Below are 12,474 nucleotides of genomic sequence, written 5' to 3' on the forward strand. Positions count from 1 at the left end.
ATGAAAAAAAAATGATATAAGAGAACTGAACATGCATACTGGAGCAAATCATTTTCACCAAAACTAAAGGCTGATAATTAAGGAATTTCCAATCCCTATCACTAGTTTGTACTGGTATTGTTTTCGTGGTTATTTAACTCCATATTATCAGTTGATACTTCTCAGTAAAAATTATTTGTTTGTAAAACTGTCAATATCGTCTAGTCATTGGTTTCCGCCCGTTATATATTTCCGCGCAGCCATTTTATCAAGCTTTATCTCGTTACTATGTGACCTGCTGGACACAACACAAAGATATTTTAGACGTTTGGCCATCGTCTGTAAACTGACACAAAAATTACCGGAACTTCGTCCGGAAAACATAAGAATTAATCACCGATTAAAAAACATGCATAAATATGCAGTTTTGCTTAATACACTTTTTATCTTGCTCAAAATGAATACAATGTCAATACCATGTTTTGCCGGTACCTCGAGGTCACCACTGCCACCACACCGCAGAAACGATAACATTAAACGGTGTCGAGCGCTTTTATTATAAATTCTGAATATGGCAATGTTCTACTTACCTTACATGACCCTGCACTCTTCCGGTTTTCCATTTCAAGTTCTGCCGTAACGTGTTATGTTGTAAAGTGTCCTAAAGTTGTAAACGTTGTCAGGCGGGATATGAATGTTGATGAAATATTTGTTTGAATGATAGCGCATTTATTTATAACATATCACCATTTGAAATTATAATGTGACGGCGGAAAATGGTATGTAAATTTAAAAAATAAAACAATTTCCATAAATGTCGTAAACTTTTTACTTTGGACGCACTTGATTCAGGCGTGCCGTTTACCGCCGGGAAGGCGGCACCTTCCTACTGATTACGAATGTCCCTTAAATCCCGCATGTTCGGCACCTGCCGTTCGATTAGAAGTTTCGCCGGACTGCAGAGAAATGCAAAGCGATACAAAATGTTGTTTGTGTCCGCCAAATTGCGCGTATGCTTTAATGTAGTGTGCCCTTTTGCTAGGTGACGTTTTCTTTTGTCATGATAAAGAAAAAGAGACGTTATTGAGCTTTTCTACCTGCAATTTTTATTCCAAAATTTAATTTGGTTTAAAAAGAAATTTTACCAATATAGTCATTGGTCAGACATAAACATCTCAATCAATCAATAGCAATATATAATATAACAGTCTACCCCTTCGGTAACCTCAAAGGTGACTGATTCATATTAGGAACATCTTTAGTTTGAAATTCGGAACGCCTTTTGGTTGTATAGATCTATTCCTAAAATCGATATCGGAGTTATCCAAAAGCTTGTAATTAGCGACAGATGCAAAAGCACGAAAGCTGAAACAGTGGAGGTCAAAATCTGGGACTGAAACCAAAATTAATTGTCCCCGCTGGGGTTCCCCCAGGGGTGACTAAAAATCAATCTCTCGAAAATAAGTGATTTACAATATAACGTCAATATTAAAGATAAAAACAAAGTGAATGGTTGCTGTCATAGGTATACCCCCCCTCCCCTCAAAAATGTCAACCTTTCACTTGACTGGTGACAAACTAAATTCTAATCAGGTATAGAACTTCATGTTACCATACTACGGTGTAAATATAAATTAAATCTGTTGAGGGGTCTGCGAAATATATCCTGTCAAGCTTTTTATCTCCGATGTGGTCAAGTGTGACCTTTGACCCTTTCACCTTGACTAATGACCATCAACAATATAACTAGGTGTAGATGTTACCATGATATGGTCTAAACAAAAATAAAATCTGTTGAGGGTCCAGGAGACATTTGGTATACATTTTTTTTTATTTCAGAAGTGGTCAATTGTAACCTTTGATAATTTTGTCTTGACTGATGACCTCCAATTTAATCAATTATATAACTCAGTGTTACTTTACTATAGTTAAAATAAACTTTTTGAGGGTTAATGAAATATCTTGTACATAAGCTTTTTATTGTGGACAGACAAACAGACATCCTGATGATGAAATTACTAGCATAATTAAACAGTATCGATTAAAAATAACTCATAAAGTTATGGATTAAAATTACTGTATCATTATGGATTAAAAATGTGTTGTAAAGTTATGGATTAAAACAGTTAATTTATCTGTAGGGTGAAATCCAGTTTAACTGTTAATTATCTGGTTTAATAACCAATGCTGACAACATGTGATATGAATAAGATCAAATATCATCCACAGCCTTAAGACACTGTCTCGTATTGGTAAGCTGACTCACAGACAATCCTCCTACTGGATTGTCACCGTTATGTTAGTGTTACCTGTCGTTTTGGAACGTCTGCCACAGAAGCTTGAAGTTAATGGCCACACTCTCAGCCATCATCTTGGTTATTGCATGTAGAGGAGAAGGCTCAAACTCATAGGCGACCATGTCTGTGGAGAGATTAGCAAACTTTAATAACATTTCGGCTGATGTCTAGTGATCAGATCAGCAGAAGAATTCTTATGCTGTACCACCAAACAGTTGACAACTGACATTGCCTCAGTGAAACAAGCATACTGAATATTGCTAAAGCAATACATGTCCCCTACCGGCCCCCGTTAACTATTACACTGTAAAGATTTATAAAAATGGTGCCCTTTGGTGTTTATTTGGGAAAATGAAAAGTATACAATAAGCTTGTCCTGAATTTAATGTAATTTTTCTATTCTACATTACCATCAATCAGATTGTAAAAAAAAATCAGAATAAATGAATTTCCATGTAAACTGTATTACATACACATTTGACATTTTAAGTTCAGTAATGAACCGATTATATCGATTATGGAATTTGTTATCGATAATCGGAATCGAACAGGACAAATCGATCAATGTTCGATTATTATATATCGATCATCAGTCTATCACTGGCTTCAACTTGTCAAGGATTCTGTATTAATAGTAACGGTGGCCTTGACCTCAACTTTACAACCCTGAAACTCAAACTTGTCCCAAATATTATGGTTCTTTGTAGTTGTGTGAAGTTTGATAAACATCCCTCAAGGAATGAAGCCACTAGAGTGCTGACAATGGATTTTCTAAAAATAGTTACGGTGACCTTGACCTTGACCCAACAACCCTGAAACTCAAACTTCTCCGCGATATTATGGACCTTTGTAATTGTGTGAAGTTTGATCAAAATCCCTCAAGGAATGAAGTCGCTAGAGCGCTAACAAACATTGGTGTTACGTACGTACACAGACAGACAGAGAGGAAACCTATAGTCCCCCCGGTTTCACCGGTAGGGGACTAATAAACAAGAGGCCCAGAGGGCCTGTATCGCTCACCTGGATATCTCAGCAATCATGACAAAATATTCTCCAAATGAGATCCAAGGGAATATGCCAGACCCCAAGGCCAATCCTTGTAGCATATCTGTATTAGATTTTTCACATCCCAGGATCAATTCTAATATCATGACTGCATTCAGGGTTTTTTGCCCAGCATTTGTATATATAGTTTTGGGGTGGGGATCTTAACCATTTCAAAGTTATGACCCAGGGACTATGTCTCCAAGGGTGGGGCCAGACACTAGAGCCATCCTGAAAGCAAATGTGCATTCTTCTCTTTATACTCAGCAATTGTATATATGGTTATACGGTGGGGATCTCAACCATTTCCAAGTAATGAACTTTTTTTGGCCCCACCCCTTAGCCCGGGGGGGCAGCCCCACCATTTGTACAATTTTGAATCCCTGCCTCACATGAATGCTTCCGACCAAATATGATCGTTATCCATGGCTTAGTTCTAAAGAAGAAGTCGTTTATAGCAATATAGCCAAATTGCCCCCTTTAGCCCCGTCCTCAGCCCCCTGAGGGGTCAGCCCCACCATTTGTACATTTTTGAATCCCCACCACCTAGGGATGGTTCCAGTCAAATATGGTTGATATCCATCTCTTAGTTCCAAAGGAGTCACTTAAAGCAATATAGCCAAATAACCCTTTTTGGCCCTGTCCCTCAGCCCCCTTGTGGGGTCAGCCACACCATTTGTACAATTTTGAAACCCTGCCTCCTATGAATGCTTTTGATCAAATATGATTTATAATCAGTGCATAGTTCTACAGAAGAAGTCGTTTGTAGCAATATAGCCAATTTGCCCCCTTTTGGCCCCGCCCCTCAGCCCCCTGGGGGGTCAGCCCCACCATTTGTACAATTTTGAATTTCCACTACCTAGGGATGCTTCCAGTCAAATATGGTTGATATCCATCACTTAGTTCCAGAGAAGAAGTCGCTTAAAGCAATATAGCCAAATTGCCCCCTTTGGACCAGGTGAGCTAACAAGTATTAGGCATGCTTGCTGTGAAACGTTTGCTTACAACTTTATTTTGTAGGTTTATACATGTAGCATACCATCTTTTTTACCCTTTTTTATATTTTCTTATTTACCAAAGTAGTTTGTACATTATTTAGAAAATCTACTGTATTTATTACAGCATTTGTAATCTCAACAACAATATTTATCAAAATGCCAAGTAAGAGGTGAGATAGAAAGTCCATATTTATATAGTAAGGGAAATTCTACCCTAGGCTGTAGAACTAAGGTTCTGACTTCAAATTCTACCGATTGACCAGCAGCATACCGAATAACGTCTTTTTCTTGTTCTCCCTTTCTATTGGTATATTTTTCTATTTTAGCCCTGAACATAAACCTCTGAATCCATTAATTAATAAATATCATAATCACTTTTTTATCTATCAATTTATTTAAGTTGTATGGTACATGAAGCTGACCTGATCTTTATCCTATAATCTTACTTTTGGTCTTCATTATGATTGGTAACCTTAGCTGTGACCTTTAACCGACCTTACCTGGTGAACATATTCTTGACCTTTTATCCTAGCTTTGGCCATTGATATTTGAAAATCACTGACCTATGACCTCACATTCTGGCCACTGATTATACTTTCCTTGCAAGATCTCCCAACCGACCTTTGACCCAACTTCTGACTCCTGATTTTACTGTTACCTTTGACTTCAATTTATTACCTAATCATAGACATACAACTTACCATTGACCTTTTCCTGTGACCTCATTACAATCTCACGTGTTGCCTATGACCTTATAAATGACCTATGACCTTTCTCTTAGTCTGTTTTATCTATGGCCTATGACCTTATAAATGACTTATGACCTTTCTCTTAGTCTCTGATTTATTTATGGCCTATGACCTTATTGTTGACCTTACCTTTGGCCTCCTTGTCCTCCTTGTCCTTTCTACTACTTTGAACAGATTTATGTAGACCGTCCAGCCAGTCATTGAATGTCAGGTTTACATTATCTTTATTGCTGTAACACCAGGTACAAAAATTACCTCAGATTGATTTGGAAAAATTAAATGACAAAATAAATATATCATTAAAGCTATCAACAATTTATTTTCAAATAATTAAATAAATGTTTTTTTAACAATAAATATTTCTATTCCTTTACAAATGTTAAAACACATGTGCATAAATGATATGCTGATAATATTGATATATTGATGATCCAACAAATATTTACAAACAAAAGGAAATTACACATTGTAATTCAAGGAGCTTATATAGAACACTTACAGATTTTATTGTCTGTCACATTGCCTACTCTTTTGGTAAATGTAATACTCATTTCCAAAAAACACAAAACAATATATTACAGTAAACATTGCTTTTGTATGTTGTTGAATCTTTTTCATTTGTACTGAAGGGAAGACTGGCTGTAATTTCCATATAGTATTGTGTACCTATATTACTGTGTACATATGTTATTGTATACATAAAGTATTGTGTACCTATATTACTGTGTACATATAGTATTGTATACATATAGCATTGTATACATATAGTATTGTGTACCTATATTACTGTGTACATATGTTATTTTATACATAAAATATTGTGTACCTATATTACTATGTACATATAGCATAGTGTACATATGGTATTGTATACATATAGCATTGTATACATATAGCATTGTATACATAAAGTATTGTGTACCTATATTACTGTGTACATATAGTATTGTATACATATAGCATTGTATACATATAGTATTGTGTACCTATATTACTGTGTACATATGTTATTTTATACATAAAATATTGTGTACCTATATTACTATGTACATATAGCATAGTGTACATATGGTATTGTATACATATAGCATTGTATACATATAGCATTGTATACATATAGTATTGTGTACCTATATTACTGTGTACATATGTTATTGTATACATATAGTATTGTGTACCTATATTACTGTGTACATATAGTATTGTATACATATAGCATTGTATACATATGGCATTGTATACATAAGGCATTGTATACATATAGCATTGTATACATATGTTATTGTATACATATAGTATTGTGTACCTATATTACTGTGTACATATAGTATTGTATACATATAGCGTATACATATAGTATTGTGTACATCTATTACTGTGTACATATAGTATTGTATACATATAGCATTGTATACATATAGCGTATACATATAGCATTGTGTACATCTATTACTGTGTACATATGGTATTGTATACATATAGCATTGTATACATACAGTACTGTATACATACCTGTCTTGGATAAGAGAAGGTAGAGAAGGAACAACAGGTATCACAGTGTTGCTTATACTTTCACAGAGAGGGCACAGGAACTCATTCTGGTCGATGTTATAACTCAGGTTGGAACGGAACCGTATTGGCCGCCTCCTCTCCTTCATCACCACGGCATCGAAAAACCTGTACAAGTTGACATATATATAAAAATTTGTACAAGTTGCCTGCTAAATAAAAATGATACATAAAGTTACAACCAATTAACAGAGTAGCGCACAAGTAACAAAATATGCCTGTCCTTGCATTTTCGGTCAAAATAATGGGTTATTGAACCAATGATATATTGGCACAACAGTAGCGATAAATGATGGAAGTATACTCCAGCTTGTTTTAAGGGAATCGGATGAAAACTATAAGACATGTTCCGACAAGAAGGTAACCGATGGATGGACAACACCATATCATACCATGTCCTTTCTTTACTTGACAGGAATGTGAAAGGAATCGAAATGTCAAATGTCTGGATGCTTTGGAGTCCAAAAAAATATATTTTAGAATTTCCCTTTGAATATCACATATATCCCTCATGAGGCATAATTCTTCAAAACTTATGTATTTTGATGGGTGCAAATTCAACCAATCACTTATGGTGATCAACAGGTTGCGGCAACCTTCAAATAGCCTCTACAGAAGTATTCTGGTACGTGTATTGAAAACAGGAAGATATAAAGCAAGGCATTAAGTATTATATGAATCCACTGACACTAATTAACTGGAGGTATTTCCATTCCTAACTCTTGTAAGGGGTTCATGATCATATGGATATCCATTTTGCTTGCAGGACATATTGTATGTAAATATTATTGAGGTTAGGTTTAAACATGTGAGTATCGTATTGTTGAGACATAATATTAATGTATAGCTTGAAACTCGAAGAAAAAAAAGTCTTATACAGAAGTTAGACTTTTTATTGAACATGTAGGTATTACGGTGTAAATTAATTGTTAAATCCATCATAATTTACTAACCTCATTAATTATCCTTAAATATGCACAAATCACATCGTTTGGACAACTTCCCATGAGTCAGATGTGCATACGGAATTTGGTTGAAATATCTGCACAATATCTACAGCAGTTATCACACGAAAATCAAAGAGTGGCTAAGATGGATGGAAAGACAGAGGAACACAAACATTGTTATCAAGTTTGAAAGAGTTTGGCTATCGAACTTGGCAGAGCCCTTAAAGCATTTAACCTTGTTACCAAGTTTGAAGAAAATCGGTTCACATTTGTTGCAGTTATTGCACGGAAAAAAAGCGTGACAGACAGACAGACTGACTGACGAACAAACCCACGGTGAAAGCTGGGGATAATAAAGTTGTCCATATGAGAACAAAATTTCATGATATTAATATAAATCGTGACCTTTAATGCAGCATCATAGGTACTGTCTTACATTAAACTAATAAAATCCTCAGAGAAGTTACGATATTAAAAGTTAGACACATGGAAATACATTTGGCAGAACCTTATGTCCCCTCTGTAACTTAGTTGGGAGGATAACAAAGCTTGTACCTAATGATTCTTATAGAGACTCACCCACTCCATTACTTTTGTATAACCTTACCTCTGCCAACAGTCAAAATGCATCACATGGCCACAGGAGCTAGTGTAAGTGCCTGTAGTGAGATCAGAAGGACTGAACAGGTAGTCATGGTTGTCTTCCTTAGATATAACCTTACTCCGACACTGGGATAGCACCGTAGACCTAAAATAGAAGGCGATAGGTAACCAAATTGTTACCACATACTTTCAGCAGGTTGAACATTTGTCAAGTTGTCTTTGATGTTTTTATGAGAGCAAAACTTTTAACTTCATTATCTGAAATCATAATGGGAATCTTTAAAATCCTAATCAATGCATTTACTTTTTTAGGTATAAAACTTTATTCTATCAATCCAAATTTTTATTTGTAATGATTTTTTATTAGACATTTTTGAGGAGTTTTTCCTAAGTTGAATTTTGCATAATAAATACTGGTAATAAACAAAACAAAATGTGAAATTTAAGTACATGTATATATAAATAATTAAAGAAGAAAATTTAATTGTATATTGGAGATGAGATCAACACTACATTTCTAGTACCTCTGTACGAATGCTGCCAGGACCATTGCACGGCCACTGTGTTTGATTTCCTGTTCTTCCTGACACAAAATACACATTCCTTTACAGGGAACAGGACTGACCACCTTACTCCTCTTCTTTCCCAGAGCCACGGGGAAGCCTCCACTCTGGAGATCACTGTCAACAGAACAGAAACATAGTACACAGGGAATCTACATTCTAGAGGTCAGTGTCAGATTAATACGTAATCAGTGACATAATACACAGGGAACACACAACCCCCTCCCCATGCAGGAGGTCACAACATGTATGGTATTTTGCCTTACATGAAATAAAGTAAATAATATGCATTTAACATAATAAAATATACACGTTTAATGCAGTCACAGAACTATGACCACATCCCTTGCCTACAACTTACCTAATGTCCATATCAGATGATGTCCGACTCAGTTCAGCTTCAGCACTCTGGAATAACTCGGCATTTTCTTTGATAAAGTTTTTCTGCATTGTTGACATCTGCGCCATGATTTTTGCACGTCGTTTGGCAGCCATCTTGGCCTTCAGTTTCTTTGTTTCATCATGATTTTGGTTGGTACAACTGGAGAGTTGGTCTAATGTGTCCATACTGACGGGGTCATTTTTCATTTTACGCACTTCCAAAAATAGCTGAATTAGAACAATACAAACAAACTGTACTATTTGTCTGGTCTTTCTACACATCGTTTCGTTTATATGCTATTGTACTGGTTACTAGTTTCTTCATGTTGTAATCTATCTTGATCATTTTCATACCAGTTTACCACCTCCATTGTCTCATGCTTAGGGGACATTACAGAAACCCAAACATTGACCTATGTATTCCACTGCATGTGTATCATAAGAGGCTTCTAATGTGGGGCTCTGGCAGAATGGGAGGTTTCCTGATGTGTCTTCTACTTAAGCAAATATTTTACCTTTAGGTGATGTCTCCTCAGGCACTGTATATGACTCTGGTGGTTGTGAAGATGTTAAACCCTAACATATAAAAAAGTCAAATGTTTAAAATCTATACAATGTGCTGTGCCTACCTTAAGTGTCCATGTTAGAAGATCTTTGGTTGATTCATGGGTCAAATTGGCACTGCCAACCAGTCCTTCCATTATGCTCATTATGTTCTTTTCATCTGTAAGGTAAATGCAAAACAATTAAATGTACAGGACAGAAACTTTTCAAAGATAATCACTTTGGTTTATTTTGTTATGCCTGTGAACCTATCGTTACAAATGGTTTTCCCCGACAGCCTACATTTTAAGCTAGAACTGTAAGCCACAGGTATACTAATTTGCTAATAGAACCTGAGTTATAACCATTACTGTCTCAGCCAATCAGAGGTCATAGTAGATAGCAGTTGTTGAAATTGGCTTATCAGTTTAAGAATTGTCCAGGCAAGGTTTTATGCATGGAAAGTCAGACGGACAGCCCGATGGACAGACATCTGTCAGAAATGGGAGGAAACCGGAGTACTCGGAGAAAATCCACCTGGTTGAGCAGGTGACCCCATGTCTTTTCACGTTCAATCAGGGAACTGAACCCTGGCCGTCTTGGTGAAAGACGTCTGCCCTATCAACTGTGCCATCCAATTACAGGTATATCTAACAGTGATTCAGACACAGTAGATTAAAAGACTACATCTAGGTGCTTGTGGAAGGATATCCCCCCCTCCCTCACTCCCTCCCCCCAATAGATTAGAATCAGACTAATAATACATATGGGAGCATTTTTCTCTCAATCATATACAATTGCAAAAGATAATTATGTTTTCTTTCACATTTTACTTTGAAAAGAACATGAGCAGTACTAGAACTTTTTATGAAAATGTATGTTTTCTTATAAAATGTGACCACATGTGATTTATGATACATTCAATTTTTTCATCGCAAGGTAACAACAATTCCCACATCCCCCACCTACATCTACAGGCCTAGGTAACGGGAGAGATATGATAGCTTACCATCAAGGGCTTTGGACAAGAAGTTGAATGAGTTGTCTCCCTCGGTGATAGCTCTCCTCTGTTCCAACAGGGCCAGACCAATGATATATAAGATCTGAAATCAGCACAATGTATTCAACTTCAGACAACCAGAAATCTAAAGAATCTCTTTTATCATGAAAAACACATTCTGATACAGATGATCTCCAGTATAGTGGAATGGATCATAGATTTATCACCTTAAATGGAGAAACATCTTGTATTCACAGACTTTCTCAAGAATGGGAAGCTATTTAAACACAGACATTACCAGAACTTTGGCAGGATAACATTAAGTTTCATACAATATATCTACAGGTAGATTTTCACTCTTTTAGATATACAAGATTTTACCCTGTCCAGCTGTCCCTCTGACCAAGATCTTGACCGTTTGGCAGCTGTCCTCTGCAGTAACAGGTGCATCAAGTACAGCATTAAGTCGCACTGAAGAAGGTTGGTAATAGGCTGAAAGTTCTGCTTAAATTCCTGGGGGACTGGAGGTGGCAGGGCTGAAGCAATCATTTTGACATGTTTTCTATGTACACAATTCCTATCAGAGTCATTCCCTCCTTTTTCTTGCAAGTTGTTTTTTACAATTTTAAATGTGATCAACATATCAAACAGGAACAAACTATTCTAATGTTTCAAACAATTGCAACATATTATATCTTTGACAGGTCATTACTGGATATTTTGTTTATATGGATTAAATGTTATTAAGAAAAATAACCGACACATATTGAAATCAACCAAGCATTGTCCACTCAAGTACTCACCTTGACCTTCATTTTCATGCTTCTTTCTCTCTATCTGGGCCTCCTCTGACTGAAAGTATGAACAAAACAGTTGTTTAGGACAATAAACAGCAAAATATTGTTTGTCTCATCTTGTTTGTCTCATCTAAATATTTTTTATATACATTTGTACTTTAAGATAAGAAATTAATTGTATTAAGTTATCATTTTGTGAACATTGATTTCAGGGGTGAACAGTATTATCCCACAGGCAGATTTTGAAAAATTCTACTAGCCCACCAGTATTTTCACAGTAAATGTTGAAAATTTTCACAAATCCTGATATAATATCAACTAGCCTAAGTCACCGGGCTAGTGGTATTGTACACTCCTGGAGTTAATACTGAATTCTACTATATATTGCGACTTAACAGACCTTAGATCGAAAATCAAAAATATTCTCTACTTTACAGAAGATAAGGTTAAAATTCTACTATATTTTGTGACTTTAACTTTACAGTACCTTAGATTGAAAATCTATTATATTTTGTGACTTTACCTTAGATTGCTCAGCACGGCTGTAGTGATAGAAGTACTTGCTATATTCTTGGTACGACTCTTTCTTCAGTTCAAATCGCCCTGAAGAGTTTGATGCTGACTTCCTACAAATATAAGATATCAATGAAATAGCATGTTGTATTATTTTTTATGTAAATTAAGTTGTGTACTAACTCAAACAAAACTGACAACAGGAATGGGTGCCGCCTGAAAATTCCTAATTGTTGTATCATCAACGATTGTTAAAAATCTAGATCACTGAGGACTCACAAGACATAGCTACCAGTGACTCACAAGACATAGCTACCACAGGTGCTCACAAAATATAGCTACCAGAGGTGCTCACAAGACATAACCACCACAGTGACTCACAAGACTTCAATACCACAAGGACTCACAAGACATAGCTACCAGTGACTCACAAGACATAGCTACCACAGGTGCTCACAAAATATAGCTACCAGAGGTGCTCACAAGACATA

General features: G+C 35.9%; 1 protein-coding gene across 3 annotated transcripts in view; it reads right to left on the bottom strand.

Annotated features, from left to right (window-relative positions):
- LOC110445254 (E3 ubiquitin-protein ligase UBR2-like) overlaps nucleotides 1-12,474 on the bottom strand; it is a 60,058-nt gene that overhangs the window by 13,529 nt on the left and 34,055 nt on the right. For all 3 annotated transcript variants that reach the window (XR_002462340.1, XM_021489758.1, XM_021489757.1), the window contains exons 26-36: nucleotides 11,994-12,096; nucleotides 11,477-11,525; nucleotides 11,055-11,209; nucleotides 10,683-10,776; nucleotides 9,760-9,854; nucleotides 9,111-9,358; nucleotides 8,711-8,866; nucleotides 8,191-8,331; nucleotides 6,580-6,744; nucleotides 5,197-5,297; nucleotides 2,289-2,400 (exon numbers count right to left, since the gene is read on the bottom strand). Coding sequence is in view for 2 of the 3 variants with exons in the window: in XM_021489758.1 (XP_021345433.1) it covers nucleotides 2,289-2,400; nucleotides 5,197-5,297; nucleotides 6,580-6,744; nucleotides 8,191-8,331; nucleotides 8,711-8,866; nucleotides 9,111-9,358; nucleotides 9,760-9,854; nucleotides 10,683-10,776; nucleotides 11,055-11,209; nucleotides 11,477-11,525; nucleotides 11,994-12,096 (1,419 nt within the window). In the remaining variant the exon portion in view is untranslated. The remainder of the gene's footprint in view (nucleotides 1-2,288; nucleotides 2,401-5,196; nucleotides 5,298-6,579; nucleotides 6,745-8,190; nucleotides 8,332-8,710; nucleotides 8,867-9,110; nucleotides 9,359-9,759; nucleotides 9,855-10,682; nucleotides 10,777-11,054; nucleotides 11,210-11,476; nucleotides 11,526-11,993; nucleotides 12,097-12,474) is intronic.

This window comes from Mizuhopecten yessoensis, unplaced genomic scaffold (genome assembly GCF_002113885.1).
Source record: "Mizuhopecten yessoensis strain PY_sf001 unplaced genomic scaffold, ASM211388v2 scaffold2137, whole genome shotgun sequence".
NCBI classification, from domain to species: Eukaryota; Metazoa; Mollusca; class Bivalvia; order Pectinida; family Pectinidae; genus Mizuhopecten; species Mizuhopecten yessoensis.